The sequence below is a fragment of the Diadema antillarum genome, unplaced genomic scaffold (genome assembly GCF_040938485.1).
Source record: "Diadema antillarum isolate AM-2024a unplaced genomic scaffold, OU_Dant_1.0 seq00000248_RagTag, whole genome shotgun sequence".
Lineage (NCBI taxonomy): Eukaryota > Metazoa > Echinodermata > Echinoidea > Diadematoida > Diadematidae > Diadema > Diadema antillarum.
The window spans coordinates 509,110-531,666 of NW_027271292.1; the positions used below are offsets into that span (position 1 = coordinate 509,110).

The 22,557-nt window shown below is 38.5% G+C and overlaps 1 protein-coding gene across 1 annotated transcript in view; it reads left to right on the forward strand.

Annotated features, from left to right (window-relative positions):
* Window positions 1-20,923, forward strand: part of LOC139729640 (uncharacterized) — a 36,125-nt gene extending 15,202 nt beyond the window's left edge. Inside the window, exons 6-26 of the mRNA XM_071640566.1 lie at window positions 166-510; window positions 782-942; window positions 1,546-1,659; window positions 3,900-4,038; window positions 4,768-4,940; window positions 5,297-5,486; window positions 6,437-6,859; window positions 8,005-8,089; window positions 8,645-8,814; window positions 9,508-9,636; window positions 11,880-12,032; window positions 12,839-12,955; window positions 13,536-13,605; window positions 15,861-15,932; window positions 16,421-16,492; window positions 16,859-16,930; window positions 17,439-17,519; window positions 17,843-18,746; window positions 19,586-19,718; window positions 19,954-20,186; window positions 20,762-20,923. Of these exons, the coding sequence (XP_071496667.1) occupies window positions 166-510; window positions 782-942; window positions 1,546-1,659; window positions 3,900-4,038; window positions 4,768-4,940; window positions 5,297-5,486; window positions 6,437-6,859; window positions 8,005-8,089; window positions 8,645-8,814; window positions 9,508-9,636; window positions 11,880-12,032; window positions 12,839-12,955; window positions 13,536-13,605; window positions 15,861-15,932; window positions 16,421-16,492; window positions 16,859-16,930; window positions 17,439-17,519; window positions 17,843-18,746; window positions 19,586-19,718; window positions 19,954-20,186; window positions 20,762-20,923 (3,998 nt within the window). The remainder of the gene's footprint in view (window positions 1-165; window positions 511-781; window positions 943-1,545; window positions 1,660-3,899; window positions 4,039-4,767; window positions 4,941-5,296; window positions 5,487-6,436; window positions 6,860-8,004; window positions 8,090-8,644; window positions 8,815-9,507; window positions 9,637-11,879; window positions 12,033-12,838; window positions 12,956-13,535; window positions 13,606-15,860; window positions 15,933-16,420; window positions 16,493-16,858; window positions 16,931-17,438; window positions 17,520-17,842; window positions 18,747-19,585; window positions 19,719-19,953; window positions 20,187-20,761) is intronic.
* Window positions 20,924-22,557: the final 1,634 nt, after the last annotated feature.

The following is a 22,557-nucleotide window of genomic DNA, read 5'->3' on the forward strand; positions in this document are numbered from 1 at the left end:
TTGAATATTTCATCATGAGCATGTATTGATTAATTCATCTTTAAAAAAAAGAAAGAAATGAGTTTTGATATAAATGAAGCGTCAATATTAGGTGTAGGTCACCAGATGATCTTTATACCATAATATAATTTCCGATAAAAGTTTTTCACACAATTTTTCCGTCAGAGCCTGTTGTCTTGATTGAAGACGGAGTAGAAGAGCTGGTGTCACCTTACTATCCGATGCCTTATCAGAACAATGAATACATTGAGTGGAAGATGACGACATCACAGGAACTGGGCATCATGGGTCATTTTGTCACCTTTGACCTTATCGATGAAGATGACCTACTTGTCATTGGCAAGGGTTCATTTCCAAACGTGTCAGAATCCATCATTTCTGAACTTACCGGTCGCATCCTGCCATCCGACTTCGTTTTGTGGACCCATAAAGCCTGGATTCGGTTTTCAACTGGGACATCTGGGATCAGCGGTGGATTTAAACTCGAGTTAAGATCAATAAATGGTGAAGGTAAATGCTCTTATCATTACTATTTCGTCATTTCGTGCACATTAACCTCTTGATGTTGAATCTTTGTTGAATGTAGACTGCTCTAAAACTGTGTACTAACCGTCCCAAGACACATACACACTAAACAACAACTCACAGACAAACAGACAAGCATACAGACTAACAAACTTGAACTGATATTTACTACTCAGTGGTAAGAAACATGTGTCTCTTTGACAATGAGTAGCTATCTTCTAAGTGAATTGTGCTCTAATGACAATTGTTTGGACAGGACGTTGCTTGATTCCACTGGGGATGGAGGCAGGATGGATTCCCGATTCCAGTATCACAGCAACGAGTCAGAAGGATGAGGACCACGCCCCATACCAGGCTAGACTTCATGGCCCCGCCTCCTGGATTCCACATCCACAGCGAGAGAACTCCGTCATTGTAGTGAGCTTAGAGACATGGGAAAGGGATATATGAGAAAATATGCGAGCTCTATGAGAACTTTTGTTCTGTCATGTTCGTTACAAATAAGAGAAAATTAATTGAAATGCAAACGAATGAAGAAATGAGTGGGTATTTTATTCGAAAATATCGTGGTTAGTATCATACGCATAGTGTATGTTGATTATTTATTGTGATTAGATTAAAATAAATAAACAAATAAATATATACATGTGTATTCATATATAACATATGTATTATAAACATATTTCATACATATATGATATACATGCAGGGCCTCCAAATACAACAGTGTTTAACCACTGGCGGAGCCACCCTGTGAAAATAAAACATATAAATAAATAAATGAAAAAACATTCTATGATATCTTTATAAATATCATAAAAAACACAAAAAATACATAAGACCATCTATACATAAAGAACATGAAAATATTACATTTTATATACATATGTATAGAGAGAGATGGGGGGGGGGAGAAAAGGGGACGGGCTACAATGAATTCTCGCTAGACTCCATGGCCAAGCGTTTTCATTCACCCTAAATTCTTCATATTCACTAAAATGTATGTTGGTTGATTTACAGGTGACATTTGAAGATCCACACTACATCACAGGGTTGATCATCCAAGGCGGAGAAGAGATTCAGACTCCCTGGCTGCTAACCCTAACAGTGTCTTTTCAAGATGGCAGTGAGGAGGCAAGAGACTTTCACATGTGTAGATTGTACAAATACATATACACACATCATCTTATTAAGTCTTCAGAGAAGCCTAACCGTAACTGTTTCTATAGCCTAGACTTAATTATAATATATCTCTGCTTTCAAACTTAATCCCGCACTGTAATCTCTAAGCATGGAATTCATACCGGAATCTTTATTTCAATATACGACGAATCTTGAGTTCCGCCAGCCACACAATAACATTAATCATCGTAAAACAGTTGATTGTGACTGATAGAAGACAATCCCCAACTTTAGAGTATTCAGCTTTAAGCATCCTCTCCAGACGGAATAAGGCTGAATGTGGTTTCATCAAACTTTGATATTGTTCTTTACGTATTTCGGTTATAATGCTGGTATTTAATGTCAACAATGAGGGATAAGGTTTAATGTTGGCGAAATTCATAACAAACAACTGCATTGTCATATTATCTATGCATTCCCATGAAATGATGAAAAAACTCATAATGCACACGAGATTCAAGAAGGAAATTTTGGGTTGGATAACTTGTCTGAGGTTAATGCACCCATGATATAAATTCTGACTCTCTTGTAGGAATGGCCTTTTCTACTCTACTACAAATTTCCACTGTACGACAGTACATAACTTTGCAACAAATCAATAATGACTTGCATCGGAGAAGGACTTCATGATTCACTCTCATTTGTACTTGTGCGTTTGATGATTAACGTGGCGTATTGACATGTTCTAAATATTGAATTATCCTTGTTTCTAGATTCGTCAGGCAGACTGGAATGTGGAGCAAGTGTATGCGGTTTTATTTGCACGTCCACGGTTAACAACTCTGGTCAGGATACTGCCCATGAGCGCTGCTGGTCATTCCTTTGCTCTTCGATTTGATCTGCTTGGGTGCAATATAGGCAAGAAACGTCTTTATACCTGTACTAAACTAACTAAACAGATAGATACATTTTAGATTACCTGTCTCGAAGCATTGATGGTCTAGGGTTTCAAGCATTAAATCATTTTGTCCCCTTGAAAGCGTGTACACCTGGTGGGGTATTTCATATCAGCATTGCTATCTGCGCTCAGCTCTCAGATTTTTTTTTCGCTTCTCTATACTAGCCTTCCTATAAATAAATTTAGACCTCTTTATTCTTTGATCAATTAATGTACGAGTATTCATTTAATTATAGACAAGATTATGTTTTCACACGGTGTGTTGTTAATCTCATTACCCTTTGTTTTCGTACATGTGAACGCGTAAATGGACAAGGTATAAGTGGTAATTAAAATAATGGTGCTAGTGATGCAGTTGCCATTAGTTGCACAAATCATCATCATTATCATTACGGCAAAGATAATAATACGGTGTATCATTTCTCCGAACTCAGACTGTCGCCTGAATCCCGCCCAAGGTGAAGTATCAATTAACACTAGCTCCACATCAACCAGATCTGAGCAATCTGTGAGTGAAGACACCGTGAGGATTTTAGCCTTCGACCATTACGCTTCCTACGGCTGGCCGACAGGTGGCAGCAGCCATCAATCATGGATACAGATGACGTTTGATGACGTCTTTCTACTTACTGACGTCATCATCCAGCAATGCGATGGCTCTCGTCTAATCGGGTTTAACATAGATACATCCTCAGACAATTTGTCATTTGTACGTAATACTTAGTAATTGCTTTGCTTTCACTTATTTTTAAGCTGAATGTGGAGGAAGGGAAAGCGGAGGGAAATGCATTACCATTTTACAAATTCTAATTATCAATTTATAGCATTTCATCATCGTTTAATGCTATAGGAGTTCTAGGTTGAAGAGCAATCGTAGCACATGGAGTAGTACACTGTATGCAAAACAGTTTAATCCTGTTAATTGAGCAGAGGCAGCAAGAGTCTCTTCGAACAAAGAGACCAAAATAAAATGTGTTGCTGGATGAAAGGACGCCATTTAATGCTTTTTGTTTGGAAAATGTTTTGTTGTATTTGTCTGCTTGTTTGTTTGTTTATTGTTATTGTTGGATTTTATTCTATTTTTTTTTTGGGGGGGGGAGGTAGTGTCCTGCATTTCGCCACAACTGAAAAAAAAAATTGCCTTGAAAAGAAAAGAGTTTTTAGAATTGGTATTTTTGAATGCAAGCCCAAAATGTTAATAATATTCCTTCAGTGTACATCTGAATTAAAGTTGTTATTTTCATTTAGAACATCGCCTGTCTGAGTGATTTTGCTTGCTTATTTTTTTATTCAGAACCTATCGGGATGCCACACGTCTATGTGCAAAGTGAGTCTGGCGGAGAGAGCCAAGGCATCGACGTACAGGATTATGCCGACAAGTTGGGAGAGTTATTTATGCTTTCGAACCGAGCTACTCGGCTGTTACCACACAGGTAAGATGCACGGTACAATTATAATAACCAAAAAAAAAAATGATTGTTCTTTAAATGTCAAAGTAAGGGAAATGTAAGATGGGATAACAATCATGCGCTTTTTTCCGTTTATGATCAGAACGTGGTATTATTCCTGCTATAAGATTGTTACAGGACTCTTTGGGTTCCATGACATTTGCTTCTGCCACAATTGCTCCCATGCCCATACAATATCTGCACTCTAAGCCAAATATATAATCTTATCCACAAACATAACCCTAGCCCTTATCCTCATCCTTATAAAAAACTAAACTTAAAACACTATCACAACCCTAACCCTAAGTCCTTGGGAAAAAAAAGACCGGAGCACTTTTCGCAGTCCTGAGCAAATGTGTCACCCCGGGGTGTCACCGCCTGTTTCGCATGGACGATGAAGCTGATAACGATATCATCCCCTCCCCTCCCCCCCCCCCCCCCCGTTTAGTATCTTTTTATGATATGATGGATTAATCACACACATACACACACACACACACTCACACACACACACACACACACAGATCAATACATGGGAAACGCAATGGTTTTAATTTGATTTTCTTTACGGCTTGTTCGAATGGTAGGCCGTTATCGTTCCTCGAAGCCAATAGATGAGATTGTCATTTAATTCAGCTGTCATGCTGATTATAACAAGTGCATGATTAGAATGCATTGCTCACTGTCTCTGTGTGTGTCTACCATGGCTTTCAGATTGTGTGACGACCTACTGTGGCGAGGATTGTTCAACGGATTTCCTCATGCCTCAGACTGCCATCCAGATTTCACAGACTAACTCCCTGACTGTACCACCACGAGCCCTCTGTCAAGCAGACATTGTAGTTCCACAAGGACGATACGTGGCACTCATTTTCTATGGATTTCTTGTAAATATTTCAATTTCTTGGACTTAAACTAGGCTCTGAAGTACTCATGAGTAACCATCTCGAGGGTTTTTTTTTTTATAACATACAGAGTTTATCTAATCTTTATTCAATTTGTTAACATTGTTATTGATAATGTCAACCAAAAACTAATAAGTGGGCCAGGGTTACAACGACAACGTACGAATGACTGTTACTACTTGCTGATGAATACCCATGAACATTTTTTTTATTGGGCACTCTGTATCGATTAATCCCTATCCTTCCTCAAAACTTGAAGTTAAACTGTCACGACAAGCAAAATTTCGAAAGAATATCTAAACAGATATAAAGTAAAAAGATTCGATTCTTTCTTTCAGGATGTGGAAAGTATCATTGGAGACAATGATGGTCACATTGTGTTGAGCGACCCGGTCTCGGAGGAGGTGAAGTTCGATCCCACCGACATACCTCACGTGTACATTTCATCCTCGCATAAGCTCTCGATTAGCATCTTTACCGGACTGATGACGTCATCTCTTCACATTACGGCTGCATACGGTGACATAGGTAATTCAATACGTCATGTCATGCAATGAAACCAAGTACAATGTATACAAAAGGAAGTATCAGGGTATTTGAGTAATGGGGACGTGATATGCAACTACGTGTTCAACTGCATAATAAACGAATCAATATACGAAGACACGCGATACATTAATACCCCGCATTTATACACATCATGTATATTATATGATTATGTGTGTATGTGTGTGTGTGTGTGTGTGTGTGTGTGTGTGTGTAGGGGGTGCGTGTATGAGATCGGTAAAGATGTAATTGAAAAGCCGTTATCAGTAACTTTGGAACTTTGACATAATCAAGCATACAATGACTAGCGTTTCAAGTACACGTATTTGGTTATCACACAATTATCCCTTTTCTGTTCCACGGATGGTACAGAACGACATGCAGGGTTGGAGAGATTCTTGATATCATAGTCCCTCGTTCTGAAAAGTTTGTGCTTCTCTATGTTTGTTTTTCTATCATGTGTATCTATATTGGTTAGGAATGTCCAAATTTAAAGAGCAGTATTATATTTCAAAATTGAGAATCTCCCCTTTCAGAATTTAGCTAAACATTCTTATTTTGCGGGTTTTGCGATTCAGGGTTACACACGCGTGCACACTTCATATACTTCATATAAATATATGATTAAATCAAGAAATACTTGACTTGTGTATGTATATTGATAAGTGTATTCGTGTGTACCTCTTCTTGTTCATTGATCGATACTTATCGATGAATCAAAACGGTTTGATTTCTGTAAGAATAATTGCTTTGGCAAATACACATAATGTATGTGTGCGTATGTGTGTGTGTGTGTGTGTGTGTGTTTGTCCTGTGTTAGCACAAGAGATAAATTGTTGTTGTTTTTTTTAATCCAATAGGGTAGTTCAATTATATCTACATTAAATCGTTGTAATAAAAATATATGAAATGTCACATGTTCTATCTTTCAGATAAGGGCAGATGTACGACGCGGGAAGTGGCCACCGTGGACAGCAGATTCACATGTACCGATGCCTCGGGCCTCATCATGACGCCAAACTACTTCGAGAACTACCCACCAGACATACACCACACGTGGCTCATCACAACCAAACTCTGGACACACACCCACCTGCTATTCATACACTTCAACGTAGTGTCGTTAGACTCGAGGTGCAATGAAGATCACGTGATTGTGTCTGACGCTTCTTCTTTCCAAACCATTGGTCGCTATTGCGATCACAATCGCCCAAATGGCGTCATCACTTCCTCATATAACAGGATGACAGTCGAGTTCTATTCGGATAGCATGGAGAGTGGATCAGGACTTCTTGGGGAGTTTTCTTCATCTGAGCTTAGACCTGACGTCATTACTGAAGCCGAGGTGGAAAACGGTAATGATTTCCCACAATGATAATGAAATCAGACTAAACAGATAAGCAACAGGGGAACAAAATTATTTCCTATCCTACCTCTACAAGTTAGTAGCTTTAGGTTTCAGCGTATTATGATAGTGATATAAACCTAATACTGAGTATATAATGCAGAATTAGGATTGTTTGAGTCATGATGATTGCGATAAGTGTCGTTTTATGTTTATTCTGATGATCAGGTCATTTTTGCCCTCCCGGGTGGAACTACTTCCGGAGGTCATGCTATCGCCTGGTCCGCCTTCCTACTATTGTCACTTGGTTTGACGCTGAGAAACAATGCGTAGATCTACACAATGGGCATCTTGTTAGTATTCGGGATGGAGATGAAATGACATTCCTTCATTATATGATATCATCCCAGTGGGATGCACCGGCTATCAAAACGTACATTGGTGAGTATCTATTATTTTTCCTCGTTGAAGATTTACCAAAAAATAAAATAAGAAGAAGATGATTCAATAGTTACAGTCAAGTGACAAAGAATGTGCTTATTTAAGATCTTCTGCAGGACGGCTAAATGTAACAGCATTTAATACTCCCATTTTGTCTATCCGATAGTGTTTCTTCTGTTTGTCCTCCTGAATGTTTGATTTCGGGCTGTGTCATGCCGAGGATCTACTTTTCAAAGCACGTAAATTTGATGTTTTTTCAAGGTAGCAGGATTGCTCATGATGTAAGCCAGGTTTTCACTCTAAATAGTCATATAAGGGAAATCTATATTATATGTTCTGTGTTTTCTATATGTTCGATGTATTATATATTCTATGTTCTGTGACAGTCTCTCTCTTCTCAATTTTCCCTTTTGCGTAAGCTTACGCACAGTGAGTCTTTAAGTGAAACCAAATCACATGACAGGTTCATTTCTTGTCACCTGCTAGCTGGATCACCCATTTAACTTAAGTTTGATTTTCAGCATCGTATGGCAGTGGAGCTTAATGTACATCATCTCATACATACCGTATAGAGTATCTCACTGCAAGGAGAGTACTATAGAGAACACTATATCCTTGTCTTGTGACCCTACATTACACTGATGCATTTGGCCAATGAGACGAGAAGACAAGAGCTTGTAGTTCCATCTTCAATCATTGTTTGTTTTCTTTCAGGACTCGGTCGAAGGAACGATCGTGGTGTTTTCGTCTGGAACGACGATAGTCCCATGACTTATACAGATTGGTTCGTCGACGAAAGGTTTGGATTGTGATTTTTACATTGATAGCCTACCTTTATAGAAATATACATGCACTTTTGATGATAATCTTGAAATGGATGATACTTTTCATTTATTTTACAAAGCAATGGGACGGTGATGTGGCTCAGCTAGTCGGTAGTGCGTGTGTATTGCAATCAAATTGCTCGGGTTCGACTCCAAGTGAGTATAGATGGCCAGTGTTGTATGTATTCATACCGTCCCCTCTTGTTTAATCGAGGCAAAGCACTCTGTCCGTCGTATAGGACGTAAAATGTTGGTCCCTGTGTGACGACTCATGCACGTCAACTGCACGTAAAAGATACACTTCATTCAGTAATCGCAAAGAGCAGATTGCTAACCCGGTGAAGTGGTCTCCCTACCCACCCACACTAGAAAACGGGCGAATGATGCCGACCCATCTTGGTTTGCCCAGGCGACTCTATAGGAATAGTCAGCAAACGGTATTGACAAGGCACATTGTGACAGAAGAAGAGTTTTTAACGGTATGTCTTTGGAACATTTCTTCTCGTTTAATCCTGTGTAATCCGTGTCAGTGGTGTACAAGGTACGCAGCCCAATGGAGGGATACTGGAAGCATGTACAATGCTAGTCTTTGATCCAGCCACTGCTACTGACCTTTCAACTGCCCTCTGGCACGACGTGGCCTGTGCATCCCCGGAGTCTGATCAATTCATATGTGAGAGACCAGCTGAGATTGACTCTCGTAAGTTTTATGAACCACCCCTCCCCCCCCCCCCAAAAAAAAAAAAGATAAATGAATAAATAACATATGTGCAGAATTGTTGTGCCAAACAGTATGAGTTATTCTGAAATAAATTGACTTGACACACACATGCCAGTGAATAGATAATAGTCACTTTCCCTTTCTACGTGAATTCTCATTTTGCAATTTTGCTCTTATTCTGTCTAGAAATGTTGCGGGAAGATGACGTAATTCCTCCATACCTCAATGGTGAGTACAAAATTTACCTTACATTACATAGATAAAATCACCCATGAATATAAAAGATGCCTTATCTTCTTAATGAGTTGAATATTAAAGATAAATGATACATTGAAATCAGCGTATCGTAGATCCACAGTAATCGACCGTTTATGATACATATGGTTGGTTTAGCTTTGTGTTGTGTTGGATTCTTTTGGAACTTCACACAATTCGGTGAAAGAGACGTTATACTTCGAAAAAGTTAAATTATGTTCGGTGGCAGACTTTGTATTGATATGCCCTTGTTTTTGTTTGAGGGAGGTAAAAGATTTGGAGATGCAATATCCCGACAACCTCTTTCTAAGTTTCTACTAATATACGCCAGTCTTCTGCTATGATGAGCTCAACATTATCCAAGAAGTGAAACGTTTAACAACTGAAAAGACAATCATTTTATGCCGATGTCTTCAGATGTAGCGGAGCGTTTCTGTGCATCCGGGCTTTTCCAGTGCACGTCTGGAGAATGCATCCAGGAAGTGTTTCTCTGCAACGGGAACAGTGATTGTTCTGATGGTAGCGACGAGTTGCAATGTCCTACAGGTATGTCATGACAAAAATGTTTTCAAAACCGGTGGTGTTTGCTGCGCAAAATTCATTCACAGATATTTCTCGGAATTGTTACAGCAATGTTATCTAAAACCGCTGAACGCATACCACGTGCGCTCTGTTCGATCCCTTATAATACCTGTCACTTTTGTCTTTGCTATCTGCAGGTTGTAACAGCGATCAGTTTCAATGTGCCGACGGGTCCTGCATTTCGGTTTCATTCTACTGTGACGTCATCCCACACTGCCAGGACAACTCTGACGAAACCCATTGTCGTAAGATACCACTTACTTCATGAACTTTGTCGATATATTAAATGCCTGCTCAGATGACTACATTTTTCAGCACCAGACATGCCAGAGGAGCAGTAAACGTACATCACAAGGACTCTCATTCGAATAACGCGTATTATTTCAAATGTCCATTTCCCTAATTGTGGGCGGATTCGTATTGTCACCTATTTAGCGTGGATGACATTTTTCCTGGGGTAGTACAACATTCGAATTCTGTTTTGTGTTTTCAGGATCGACAAAAATGTGACAACTTTAAAAACCAATTGAGTCTTGCCTTGCTTCGCCTTGACAATGCATTTTCTTTTCGGAGTTCAGGTATTGAAAATGTTCTCAAAATGCTGTCAATCAGTCACTTTTAAGCTGCTGACACAAACATACACACACACACACACACACACACACAAGAAGAAATGAATATCAACCCTAAAATTATAATGAACGAGAGCTATGACACATTTGTGATATCGGCAAGAAATTGAATATCAAGTGAATGTTTGTCTTATCAATATCATGATTATCATTTCTGTTTGTTATTGTCTTTATCGTTAGCAATGATGATCTGACTATCAGCTATCAATTATCAACTGACTTTGATGTGAAGTGATTAGACATGATTAGTGCATACTTCTCGACATCACCACGTGGAAGACATGCTATGGCAATAAAAGAGCGAATTGAATTAACATGTTTTATTTTTGCAGATTACCGAACATGTACAGACATAGAATTCGACTGTGGAAGCCAAGATTGCATCCCAATCTCAAAACGTTGTGATTTTATTGGAGATTGCCAGGACTCTTCAGACGAACTCGATTGTGGTAGGCGGTAGGCCTTTTCAGTATCATTAAGTAAACATCATCGATATTTGCTTCATATATAGTAACCTAATTTGTAATGTGATTATACTGTGTGTTGACATATTTAGAGTAATATTGTTTTTATTAGCATAGTGTGTTTTATCCATTTATATTTCTGTTGGAAATGAATAAGTGAAATTTGATGAAATAAATTGAAACGAAATGAAATGAAAAATGTTGATTGCACACCGTTGAAAGGTCTATGAATTGTTATTGGATTAGTTGTACAAGAGAAACAGAATGTAATGAATCTTGCCGTCCGACATGTGTTGGGAGAAAAGACATTTTTATTTTTCTTTCTGCTCTATAATCTTCCTCATTCATTCGATAATGTGGTTGTTTTTTTTTCTATAATTGCTCTGACAAAACACATCTCTGGATAAGCATTTTCTACCTCTCGTGTGAATGGCGTGCGATGATAAATAATTTGCCAGTTTAAGGACACATTTTTTCTACAATGCAAGATAAATGTGAGGCGATTGCTATTATGTTACAAACATTTCAGACAGACAAATAATTGTATGACTAACTATGGATACAAATCTCATATTGCCCGAATGTCATGAAATGTAGGACCGTCTGCAGCATCGTTTCAGTGTTATGACGGTTCTCTGCATCCTGGGAAAATTCATTGTGACGGAATAATTGATTGCATCGGGAATACCAAGGAAGACGAGGAAAATTGTCGTGAGTCATCCTGTCTGTGTGAATATGTCTTTTTTATATTGTTTTCATATGCTTAAAATTTAGTCAAGAATTATAACGTAGAGCTAAATTTCAATTATTCATCCTAGCATCACTTAATTGCATATTATGTAATCACCACAGCTGACGTACAACCGAACCTCAAGAAACGAACCACTCCTACCATATACGTTGATACTTTAACCAAAGATCCTACACACTACTGTGTAGGATCTTTGCTTTAACGTCATGATCAACTACATTATGCGACACCAATATAAACAATACATGTCCCCGTTATCATACATGTTTTTTTACAATATACGATGATTGGTACAGGACTGTATGTCAGTTACTTAAACTAATTAAGCAAGACCCAGTCTTTATTCTCATCTCTGTCCAGTTTACAGCCAGGACGATTTCTCGTGTGATCCTACGCATGAAGTAAAGTGTGGTGACGGGGCGTGCACCTCCGTCCAGTCAGTGTGTATATATGACATCGATCAGTTTGGACTGATGGAAGGGTGTAGAGACGCCACGCATTTACGAGATTGTCGTGAGTTCTTCTGAATCTCAGTGGTTGTTCTTGATTTACTGTTCAGTCACATTCATCATAGACTGTCATTGAAGTGGCGTATTAACCAATGACCACTTTGCTGGGTGGCCACTTCAATACTAGTAGATAGCGCGCTTGCATTACAATCGTCGTGACGGATGTCCAGGAGTATTGTTAAATGAAAGCAAAATGTTATTAAACAGAGGAGTGAAGATATGAGATTTGGTGTTCTTCAATTTGTCTGTCCTCTGTACCAATGATTTGCAAGATCGCAACTGCTGATTTACATTTTAACAAACATGTTGGTTCCTTTTTTCTAATGTGTCAAAAATCTAGATCAGAAGCTGTGATCTTGCAAATTTAAAGATCGAATATATTTGTTGCTGGCATATTTACAAGACGAAGGGAAATCATGGTCTTTGATGGTGTGTAGTAGTATAATTGTCTAATCAGAATACTGGAGAAGTTACTGCTGCTCGTAATCTATCACACATTGATATCTCACCTCAAATCCTGTACGGCGACTATTCTGATTACACACTCATAAGTTTTACCAGCGGGTAGACTACAGAGTCAATGGTTACACGCTTAAAGAACGTCATCAATACTTCAATGTCTATTTGTCATCTCAGTTCCGAAACGATACCTAGATTTGTCTCGTCATAAATCAAAAGGAGGCTTTAGAAACTATTCAAAATGATTGGCACCTCGCAAACAAAACGCCCGATCATATGTGGTGATAATTACCCGTCCTTTATTCCCTGTGAGATATCTGATAAAACGAACTGGTATGGTCTGTGTTTCAGATGACTTCCCGTGTCCTCCTCCCACCATGAAGTGTGCCGAGGCTTACTGCATCCCTCTCAGATTCCGATGTGATGGCAAAATGGACTGCCCGTACGGAGAGGACGAAACAGGCTGCGGTAAGTCAGGAAATTGATATCAATAAGCTTTATAGGTTAGCTTACAGTTTGAAAGGTATTCAGGGGGAAAAATACAAAATTTTGTGGAGCAATTCATATGCCTAATTTAAACAGATACAGTGAAAAAACATTTTTGCTTTTCAATGTATCCCCCCCCCCCCTTCGGCTAAGTCATAAGCATTTGAAATGTTCATATTTGTCTATACATGTATATAAACATCATGATCATGATCTTCATGGCGGCATAGTCATACATGGGCATGTACTCGCATATTCACATACGCATGCACTCTAAAATCTGCTGTGATGTACAGAGCAATTAAAAAAAAAACAAATACGCAAATGATATTCTTCCCTCAGACGTATATTATAAAAGCATACTCTTGTATTCCTCCCTTCATCAAAACAAAACTTCCATATGCGAGATAGTGCCTAGCAATATCACTAACAGAAGCTCTGCTCTCTCCCAGCAATGTTCTATACAATCCGTTATCACGTTTCTGTTTCACAATGATAAGTGTCTTTATATTCTTGTAATTGTGTAACTATCTCGTAATCTTATATCTGCTCAATCTATCAGATAGCTTCACATGTCCTCCGGGAACATACCGTTGTCATGCTGACATAAACTGCATCAGCCCGGAGCACTTGTGTGACGGAATCAGACATTGCCAGAATCATGATGATGAGTTGCTATGCTGTAAGTGATTTGAACAACACTTTCTTTAGAAACGTGGTTAGTAATTGACAACAGGAAACGACAACTTCCCTCGATAAATTCACACCCATCTTAGTTAACATAATAGTACGTAATATGTGTTGAAGCTTTTTGCTTATTGTATTGATTCTATTGTATTGGCACAAAATCATAACAGGAAATGGCACATGAGACGGTTTCAAGTGTTCTTTGATATTTTCCACATGGACTCATAAGGCTATCTTCCATTTAAACTGTTCCTGCATGAGAACATGAGATTGGTGTTGTCATATCTGGATCTGTTATGTGAAAGTCGAAGATACCACTGTGTGGTATGTATAAATGGGTGCGTATCGTGTAAAACAAATCTGAAGTTTCTTCTTTTGCATTCCAGCAAGTTGTCCGGATGGCTGTCAGTGTGTTGGTCTCTCCTACAATTGTTCAAGAACTGATTTCGCTCCGTCCTCGCTTCCTCGGCAACTTCGTAAACTGTAGGCAAATATTTACATTTCATGGTTTCAATATCTCGGTAGTATCGTATGTATATAGAAAAACACTAAAATCGTTATCACTGTCGTATTTGGTTAAGTCTAACTATTGTTCATAAGAATGCTTAATTTTGCAGCATTTACCCATCATTCTGGATTGTTATCGAGTATCATTATGAAGAAAGCCAATAAGAAATGAGTGTTCCAATAAAATTCAATGATATACAATGAAGAAGATAGAAATTACTTTCATTTTTTGAAACGTAATGTGCAAGACTATCAGACGTTGGTTAAACAGGTCAGGTGATTTTACTGTCATGGAGATTGTGGAGACGTCAGAGAACAAATAATGACCCGATTGACGAAAAAAAAAATGCAAAATTTTATATTTCAAATTCTTAAGGGCAATGTTATTACTTTCAAGTTTCTTTAGTTTCAAGTTTCTTTATTTCACCAAAGCAAGGAACATATTAAAAAACAATACATACATCAATATTCGGATACGATTACAAACATATCAATAATAGAGTGAAAAGGAAAAGAATACAACAGAAATAGATTGACAATTACACATACATAGGTTTAACAGATATGCTATGGTAGGTAGCAGCCAGAAAGGAAATGTCCCTTATTTTTAGCTGACCTAAAATCATTCGTTCAATTTCAATTATCTATGTGTTCAAATTGAAGTAAAACGTAAGAACAGGACAAGACAAGACAAAACAAAACACACAATGACAACAAAATACGGGATGTCTTGAATCATAAAGAATAAAAGATTATACTCTTGACCTCAATGAGTTTGGCTATAATTATAAAAGAGAGTTTTTTTGTAACCAGATTTAAATGTATTCAAAGAGTTAGCATTACGAATTGCATAGGGGAGAGAATTGCACAGGGTAGGACCAATGTAAATGATAGATCGTTGATAAAAAGAAGTACGGGATAGAAGTAGGTGAAAATCATTCGCGGATCGCGTGCTGTAATTATGAATTTGATTATTAAAAGCGAACAAATCTAAGAGAGTCTTTGGTAATAAACGATTTTTACACAAATACATCAAAATGCCAGCTTGATATTTGTACATATCATTCAACTGCAATATCTTCAGGGATAAAAAAGATTTCATACTTGATATGAGCCTGGAAAGGAGAAAACACGGCCAACCACTGTTATTTCTTATTGGTGTGTTGTAGGACTGTCTCGTGTGACACTCTCTTCGACGAATGTACGAAATCTTTCGTCATACATCCAAGAGTCGCGAACGAAACATCTGCCAAAGGATTAGCGCCCTCATTGATGCCCTACATGGCAGATCTGTGAGTATCGCTTCTAAGAACTGAGTCTCCATGAAACTTTAACATGTTAAAACACTAGCAGAGGAATCGCCTTCTTTTCTTTCACAAAGCTCTCCCTGTCTCCCTTTCTCTATACCCTCTCTCTCTCTCTCTCTCTCTCTCGTCGGAAGTTAATCAGGTTTTGGGGATGGCTTTAAATAGCGAAGCATACCACTTATTGTTCATGAGTCTTGATTCGTAGAAAAAAAGAAACCGTAAGATTTTTGTTACACATGCATACATTTCATGACATTTTGTGCCTCCGAAATAATCTGTGTTTTGTACTGTTATTTCTATCAATCTGTGTTTTTTTTTAATAATTCTACTCTGTGATATTCATATTACTATGCAATTTTCCTCAAATCTATATTCCCTGTTTGCAGAAACATGGAGGCATCTGGAGTTAATGAAATCCTGCCAGACTCATTTCAGGAAAATGCAAACCTCTTAATCTTGTAAGTCAGTAAATTGTTAAATTGATAAGTAAGCTAGTTTTTTATCAAACTAGTCAAATTGTGATAGTCTCAGTGGAATCTTGGGAATATACATTCATAAAGGTGTTCTATAGTGTTTTTTTTTTTTCTAAATAACTCTTTGTCAGTAAAAAGCTATTCCGGACTTGTGGGCATATTCAAAGTACATGGACTCAAAGTGAACGAAGAGAGATTCTGCATGAGTTGCAGTTTTTGGAGAATGCCATGATATGTATTTTTTTTAATTATCTGATTAATGTAATTGCAAGTACGGCAACACATCTTAAATAACAGCAAGTATCCAACTAACCGTGTATATAAGTTTGATCCTATCTTTGCAAGGAACAAGGGAATGTTATTGTATTGAATATTTGCTTTTGCTTTACTGTAAAATATTGAGTACCATTGTTCATTTCGATTCCCTGTTGTCGTTGCTGTTTTTCTCGAATGTTGCCGGTTCTCCATACCAGGAATCTCGCGGAAAACGCGATTTCTTTCTTGTCTTCTGGAAGTTTTGCAGGCTTGGGACAACTCAAGATTCTGTGAGTAACCCTGTACGTGTAGGTGTCGTAGTATCAATATGAATGCACATTTTTATATTTTGAAAGAGACATAGCGAAGGATTAAAATTTACAATCTTTATGTCACGTCTATTTCAATGTGTCAAGTATTCCTCGAAAACGAGGAAAGGGATGGAGAAATGAAAAACAAACGAGAGGATTAAGTAAACTTTCAAGAACTGTGGCACCGAGAAACAAATTACCCCTATTAATGGCAGTTTGTAAAATAGACAAGAAATGATATCCCTTGTAAGCAGAAACAACTTATGAGAATGCGAATGCGTGTTGGTATGTTCCAACGTTAACATGAAAGAAATGTCATTTTCCCTCTTCTTCTTTTTTTTCTAGCAACCTATCTGGAAACCCAATCGATGTCATTGAGACAGGAGCATTCAATAATCTATCAAGTTTGCAGGAATTGTGAGTGATAAGAGCATACTGAAAAGTTCTTTTGTTTTACAAAACGTTGAATGGTACTTCTCTACACATCGGTTGAAGTCATGGGCTTAGGTGAGGGCAACACAGCGGTGAGAATGTGTAAGTTAGAGTGAATACATCTATCCTCGTCTGGACCGTAGGCTAGTGTGTCATATAGGTACGGCGAGAAAAAAAAAACAATACAAGTCAGTAGAAACAGATTTTGAAATAGGGGCAGCATGAAAACCACTTCGTGTCAGTGACCAAAGAATGAATTCGTAGCCCAGTGAGATAACAATTACTGATTATAGACAAAATTATTTGGGACAATATCTATTCAACACTGTTCAACAAACTGAATCTTACGCCGTTTGATACTACATGTGTAAGCGTTTGCACAATGTATAATGTTTGTGATGGCCAGTGTTCAAATTGTTAGAAATGGTCTCAATTCCTAGATATACCAGACGACAGTAATGTACCCAATATATTTTCTTCTCTCCACTTACAGAGACTTGCGGGGCACAGATATCAAAGTGTCAGCTACGTCACGCCAATCAATGTTCCAAGGGATTGAGAATCTCCAAGTCATGTACGTTCAATATCATTCATGCACAGTCGTACCATTTTTTTCATCTAGTCCCTAAATATGTGGACAAGGCGTTGAGACTAGTCAAGACATAAGTTTCATGGACTATTATGATACAATAATTTCGTTGATTCTATAGTACAGTATTGTGTTTCTATAAGTAGTTAGAGAAAGCTGTATACCAGTACATTGGCCGTAATGGATTTCTAAGATAACGGCTAAATGCCAATGCACCATCACAACGAGTATTCTATAGAATTGCAGAGTCGCTTTTACACTTGCTTGAACTATCTATGATGAATATTTCATTTTATTTCGCACTCCAGACATGCTGACAAATACCTATTCTGTTGTCTGTTGGGAATAACGGATCAAGATGGCTGTAAAGCACCGCGAGACCAATTCTCGTCATGCGAAGACCTTATGTCCAACGCCATCTTACGAGCCTTCATTTGGATTCTAGGCAGCAGTGCGTTTGTCGGGAATGCATTTGTCGTGGGCTATCGCTTGTACCAGGCGATGTATGGACAGGGAAAGACAGTTCAGGCAAGTCTCATCACACATCTCGCTATTTCAGACCTCCTCATGGGTACATACATGATCACTATTGCCTCAGCCGACTTCCACTACCGCGGAAACTACGCTGTCTATGCGGACGCGTGGCAGTCCAGCGTTATTTGCAAGATGGCGGGAATGATCTCACTGATTTCTAGCGAGGCTTCCGTCTTTCTCATCATGGTCATCAGCTTGGACCGATGTCTACACGTGGTGGCGCCTTTCAAGAGAAGTCTGCATTTCTCACCACGGGGAGCTCATATCGTGGAGTTTATAATCTGGTTTGTAGCTGGTACTCTGGGTCTCTTGCCTCTCTGCATTCCCTGGTTCATCAAAGGCAACTTTTACGGGCAATCCGGAGTGTGTTTGGCTCTCCCTCTAACGGCAGACCGGCCCTCTGGTTGGGCGTACTCCTTATCACTCTTCATCGGAGCTAACTTTGTGGCCTTTCTCGTGACTCTTCTGTGCTACGTCGCCATCTTTGTTTTCTTCCAGCTCTCCAAGCGGCGAATATCGAAGCGCGGTAAAGGATCGAAGGAAGAGAAACGCCTCGCTGAGGAGATCAAGCTTGCATCCAAGATGGCGCTGATTGTCGGTACGGACCTGATTTGCTGGATGCCAATTATTATCATGGGCCTCATGTCTGCTGTCGGTAAACTCGTCATATCATCGCAGGTGAGGTTAAAGGGGTGGTATAGTTTTCGGTGAGACGGGGCTTAAGGTTGTCAACTTTGTGTGTGTGTGTGTGTGAGATAATGAGAAACCTCTTATGAAATATGGAAGAGCATATAATTCTAAGAGGAATTAAAAGTTTATTTGATGAAAATCGGTTATGAAATGGCTGGGATGGCCAAAACAGCACGATCTTGAAAAAAGGTGGGACCCACCTTTTGTAAGGATCGCTTTGTTGTACTCGGCCATTTGAAAACCAAGATTCATCAAATAAACTTGAATTCCTCTTAGAATTGTATTCTTTTCAACATTTTAAAAGTGGCTTCTAAGCATCTCGCAAAAAGTTAAATGCTGAATCCGTATCTCAATCAATAGTAAATTATCATCCCTTTAACTTGACAGATTGGTACACCTGTACTGCATTTATCGTAATTCGTGAAACTGTCGTACGAATGAAGTATGTAAGCTGATTAGATTGATTACATATTGGTACAGCAAAGGATGATGACAACTGAAATTAAGACGATAACAAACTAATGTTGTAATTTGAAGATATTGCACGTTTTTCTGTAGCGGACCATCATGCCAAACCTTCGACGTCTTTATCATTAATTACGTTTATAGAACACATTTTTCAGGTACCGCGAACATAGTGATTTTTTTTATTTTCTTTTTTTTTTTGCGTTGTTGTTGCTGTTGTTGTTCTGTTTTTGTTTTAGTTTGGGGCGGCTTCGGCGGGGGGAGGGGGTAGGGGGTCGTGTTTTATTTAGATGGGAAGAATCGCAACATATATTGAAAGGTGGAAACATCGTGAATTTTCCAACATTTCAATCTCTACCAAGGTGTACGCTTGGACGGCTGTATTCATCCTACCCGTCAACTCTTCTCTGAACCCATATCTCTACACGTTGTCTTCTTTGCAAAACAAGAAGAGACAGTTCAGATCGTCAAACAACCAGTCCGACGAATCCAAGAGTGCAGGTAAGATGTTGATATTATACCCCCTGTTTACATCTTATTTGCAGTTGACTGAGCTCTGTGATGCGCAGTATTTCAATATTTCTTTTCAAGATAGGTCTTCTCGAAGGTGCAAGTTTCGAAGCACGCCACTTGTGATAAAGCTTTCATCACTTTGTTTGGTAGGATGCTATTGGTTTGGATGATCACAAGATAAATTATTTCCTTACTCTCCTCTACTTTCCTGTCGTAGTCAACACATCGATCTTCGATGATGGCACCTCCTCCTTGATCACTCCCTTCACATCTCTGACGTACCCGAAGCCGACACGGATCCAGGGCTGGATGCAAAGAAATTCTCGTGACCTGACCCCGGAAGAGCTACAGATCTTAAGTCGTGACATTTTGCAAGCTGTTGCTTTGATGTCAGAAAGTGGATTCCAAACTGCGCGCTTTCTCAATTTGGACTCCATCGCTGTGCAAACGGTGAGCAGAAGGAAATAATATCATTGAAGATTTCTCTTTTTCCTCTTAGACAAATAAGATGCGAACTATTGTGTAAACAAACAGTGGAAATTTACACTTCTGTTACCGCTTAATTATAGCAATCGTTCCGAATGTTCACATAGGCTTAATACTTGATACTATCAAGTGGCACATGTCGCAAAAGACACTCAAAACGTGGACTGAATCACTCGGATATGCCAGCTAACATCCGGTACGTTGTGTGCCAATTGTATGTGAAAACAAAATTCATTTGACAATGTTTGACTCAAATAGTCCCGATTTACAATAAGTACTGATTTAGTAAGAGATAATTAGAAACTTATTGTACCATCAAAAGACAATAGTTTTTTCATGAGAACGTAATGTCATAACACTTTTGTGATACTGATCACTTACAAGTTTGTTATGTGACAAGTGATTTTTAGACTAAATTTCTCATCCTTGTGTGTTGACAGATCAAAAACCTTTACTGTCATTACCACTGAATCCATCGCAAAGTCATCAAGCGATCATAAGGGATAATTGAGAACGTTATATTTTTCTTATTTGTGCAGAATGAGAAAGAGCACATCGAGCGAGCCTTTGTCGTCCTTGACGCACCTCTTATGGCACTCCACTGTAATGGAGAGAATGGAGAAGACACTGAGGAGAAAAGACAGCTCGATATAAAACGCATCCTTTCTCGTGCTCAGACTATGTATGCACAGGACAGTTAGATAGCCTCCTCTATTCTAGAACGACCCTGATAAGATGTCAACGTTACAAAACGTTTAGTGACTGATAGAATGAATTAGACGTGTGGCTAGTGGTGAATCTGAGCAAGGTAATATCTGAAGCAAAATTGATTTTCCTGCATGCTTTGGTATCATTCCCAGCTGTACAACAAAATATGATAGCAGAATCATACATTTTGACATTTTGAGATATCGAGTATCGAAATGAACGTGATGACAATGTTATATTGAAGGTCATTATATTATATACTTTATCAAATCTATTATCAGTAACAAGGCAAAATGATAGCAAGACGATGATAAAAAAAAATAAGAGACGCGATCATAATTATCTTTGTTACTGCGGAGATGGAAATTGCAGTGTATAAGGTTGCGTTCTGGATTTGTAAGTAATGTAAAAACACAAATACAGATTATCGTAAATAACTAGTATACCTTGTAGATAGTCATAGAGGACTTTGTAAGAAAGAAAAAGTTAAGAAAAACTATCTGTCTAATTCTCTTAGTTTTTTTTAAACTGGTCTGAGGTCACACTGCTTGTAAAGATTGTTGAAATCAGAACTAAGCCGTGTATCTCCAATAAGAATGTAGTTTTAGTTGGTCATAATGATACAGGGAGGTGATCTCCCTGGTCATATACCACCAGTTTGATATGACAAGCAAGTCCATTTGGTGAAACTTCGACTTTAAAGTATTTAATCTCATACCATAGAATCGAAATGACTGATTACAATGTGGAGATAGTGCTTTTCGTGTGGTGGTTGCTTATCATGCATATCCTATTACATTTGTATCCTGTAAAGAACATGAAGAACTTCATACAGACGATCAAGTACAGCAATAGACAGCAAACCGAAATCGTGATATTTTGATTACAGTCAGTTTCTATTCATCCGTATTAAGTATCACTTGATACGTCATGGGATTACCGGTATTTGTGTTAGTAAATTCCTGCTGTAGTACTCGCCTATATGCAACATTGAAGATGTTCTTGTGGTATATCAATCTTTTGCTAAGTTTGTGGATCTCTCGCTCCTTCATAAACAGAAGGGTGCAGACAATATTTTAACTCTTGTGCTTTTTCACACCTATTGTGTCAAGAGTGATAGCTGTCAATCGGTTGATATTAGATAGATACAACGTTTTATTTTATGCTATGAGTGTCTCACATCATTTATTAACGAGCAATTGTAGTTTTCACAGAGACGGTACCTAACATAATCTAGAGTTAATTATAAGACCTCGTTCTGTCCAAAATTCTGTCCAAAACCGCAACGTTCGGGTGAATAAAGTTCAACAGCATCCTACATGTTTCTTTATTGGTTCATATAGTCTGACACCCTCTGCAAGCTTGTCATTGCCATGCGAGTGGCCTAGCTTGGGGATTAATGAGAGCGCTAGGGAGATAAACTGTGAGCGTGACTACGAGTCACACGCCACAAACATTCCTCTGATGTAATCTGGCCATTCGCCTACAGATCGAGCTTTGCATGCCATTAAATCTATGGTCCAGAACCTAAAATTCCTCCTGTACCAATGAATACAGATTACGATAATACTTCATTAAATATGTGTCATACTGATATCTCGATATCAGAGAGCAAGACCCAGACACC